We start from the raw sequence: 2,301 nt of genomic DNA, 5'->3' as shown, positions 1-2,301 counted from the left end.
TGGCCAACGTGGACCTGGCGAAGATCAGCTCCATCCTGAGCAGTTTAACTTCTGTAATGAAAAATACAGGTGAGTGCTGAAGCCACATTAGCACGTTTGGGTTTGGCGTGTAACCTCTGGAAGCTTTAATTGTCTGCAAATAAACAGCAATGAGTTATTACTACAAAAGATGTGGCTCGGTCTCTCTGACACACGACTGTCGGCTGGGTGAGCCGCTCCGTGCTCACGCTCTGAGCTCTCCTCCAGTTGTATCTCTGGAAAACGTGAGCCAGAACCCAAAAGCTTTCCGGTAACGAAGCGACGTACGTGAGTGGTGTGTGCTTCCGTCCTAGGTGTCAGTCCCGCCTCGAGACCTTCTCCGGGAACGCCGACGAGCCCAACAGCTCTTACGAGTGGCCTGAAGACTCCTGTCCTAGGGACTCCATCTGCTCCATCAAATCCGTTAGCAAATATTCTCTCCAAAGTTGAAATAACTCCGGAAAGTATTTTGTCTGCTCTCTCCAAAACCCAGACTCAGACTGCACCAGCATTGCAAGGTACCAGAGCGGGTCTTGAGGGGATGGCTGAGCGTGGATTGGATGGCGTGGCCGTGCTGCCACGCTTCTCCTAAGGCCATGCGAGGGGTGAAAAACTCAGGATGCTAAACCGTCGGGAGCGCAAACCTTCCCAGAGGTGCTGCTCCCCGGCCTCGCGTGTGTAGGCCCGGTCGGCAGCGTGGCAGCGTTTATCCCTGGCTACAAGGCCGGGGTGAGTTACTAGCCGACTCGCCTACTGATTTCTAGACCGATCTGAGCCTCTGGCAAAAATCTGCGCCTCGGTGGCTGCTAATGTCAGCAAGGATGCGGCGAAATCCGGTCACGGCGTCGTGTTAAGGAACGCCGTCCGCGGCGCAGAGCCGGAACCCTTCCCGTGCCAGCGGCTCGGGTGGCTCTGCCTCTTAAGCCGAGTGTCTGAACGCGACGTTCTTGTTTTTCCAGGTTTGTCATCCCTGCTGCAGAGCGTCGCTGGAAATACTGTCCCGTCCAGCGAAGCTGCGTCGCAGAGCACTTCGGCGTCGCCAGCCAACGCCACCGTTCCTTGCTTGAAGGGGAGGAATATGCCTTCCAGTACGCAGTCCTTTATACCCAAAAGCTTTGGCTATTCTCCGAACTCCTCTGCCGCTGAGGTTTCCTCAACGTCAGTCAGTAAGGCGCCCGTTGGACATACCCCGGGGCTCTCAAGCTCCAGCTTTAAGCCGCCAACCAATTCCCTGGGATTTTCCAGTTCCCACCCTACCAGCCCTTCGTCCCTTTTGCCAGCAGAAACCTCGCTGGCTCAATCCTCCGAAATTTCAAAAGCGAAGCTGGAGTCGGAGCCTCCGTCTCCGAGCCTGGAGATGAAGATACACAATTTCTTGAAGGGAAATCCCGGCTTCAGCGGCCTCAACTTGAATATTCCGATTCTCAGCAGCCTAGGGTCCAGCATTGCAACGGAAAGTCACGCCTCTGACTTCCAGCGTGGTCCTACCAGCACTTCCATGGACAACGTGGACGGAACGCCGGTGCGCGACGAGCGAAGCGGGACGCCCACCCAGGACGAGATGATGGATAAGCCGACGTCGAGCAACGTCGACACTATCTCCCTGCTGTCGAAAATCATGAGCCCCGGCTCTTCTACCCCCAGCAGCACGAGGTCACCTCTTCAGAGCCGGGACGATGCGTATCCCCAGGAGCTTTCCAATTCCGTGCACGCCTACCGGCCCTTCGGCCTCGGCAGAGAGTCCCCGGCCGGCCTGTACAAGCAGTCTGCAGACAGCATGGAGATGCCCTCCTCCCTGCTGGACTCCTCCCAGGAGAAGTTTTACCCGGACACCTCGTTTCAAGAAGACGAGGATTACCGCGACTTCGATTACTCCGGCCCGCCGCCGTCGGCCATGCTAAATCTGGAGAAGAAGCCCGCCAAGTCCATCTTGAAGTCGAGTAACCTCTCCGAAGCCACCGAGTACCAGCCCGTCCTGTCCAGCTACGGGCAGAGGTCGCAGGAGTTCGGCGTGAAGTCGTCCTTCCCTCAATCCATGAGATCCATTCTTGAGCAGAGCGAGAGCTGCGACCCGCTGGCGTCCTCTCCGGGGATGTACGGGAGCTACGGCCTCCGGGGAAACGACTCCGCCTCGGACAGCTCCCCTTCGCCCAGCAAGAACGAGGTGTTTTTCACGCCGGACTCCAACCACAACAACCTGGGGAAGCCGGTGGCGCACTCGGGCCTCTCGCAGAAGCAGTACCCGGACTCGCCCCACTCCGTTCCCCACCGCTCGCTTTTCTC

General features: G+C 57.7%; 1 protein-coding gene across 1 annotated transcript; it reads left to right on the top strand.

The window, feature by feature from the left end:
- Positions 1–5: 5 nt before the first annotated feature.
- LOC104512415 (regulation of nuclear pre-mRNA domain-containing protein 2-like) lies at positions 6–2,293 on the top strand (the record flags this gene model as incomplete). The annotated part of the gene is made up of 3 exons (XM_010155383.1): positions 6–69; positions 333–536; positions 978–2,293. Coding segments are annotated over 3 exons (1,584 nt in total), but the record flags the coding sequence as incomplete, so codon positions are not given.
- Between the last annotated feature and the right edge of the window lie 8 nt (positions 2,294–2,301).

Source organism: Eurypyga helias, unplaced genomic scaffold, assembly GCF_000690775.1.
Source record: "Eurypyga helias isolate BGI_N326 unplaced genomic scaffold, ASM69077v1 scaffold25617, whole genome shotgun sequence".
In the NCBI taxonomy this organism is placed as follows: domain Eukaryota; kingdom Metazoa; phylum Chordata; class Aves; order Eurypygiformes; family Eurypygidae; genus Eurypyga; species Eurypyga helias.
This window is presented reverse-complemented; position numbering and strand designations above follow the sequence as displayed.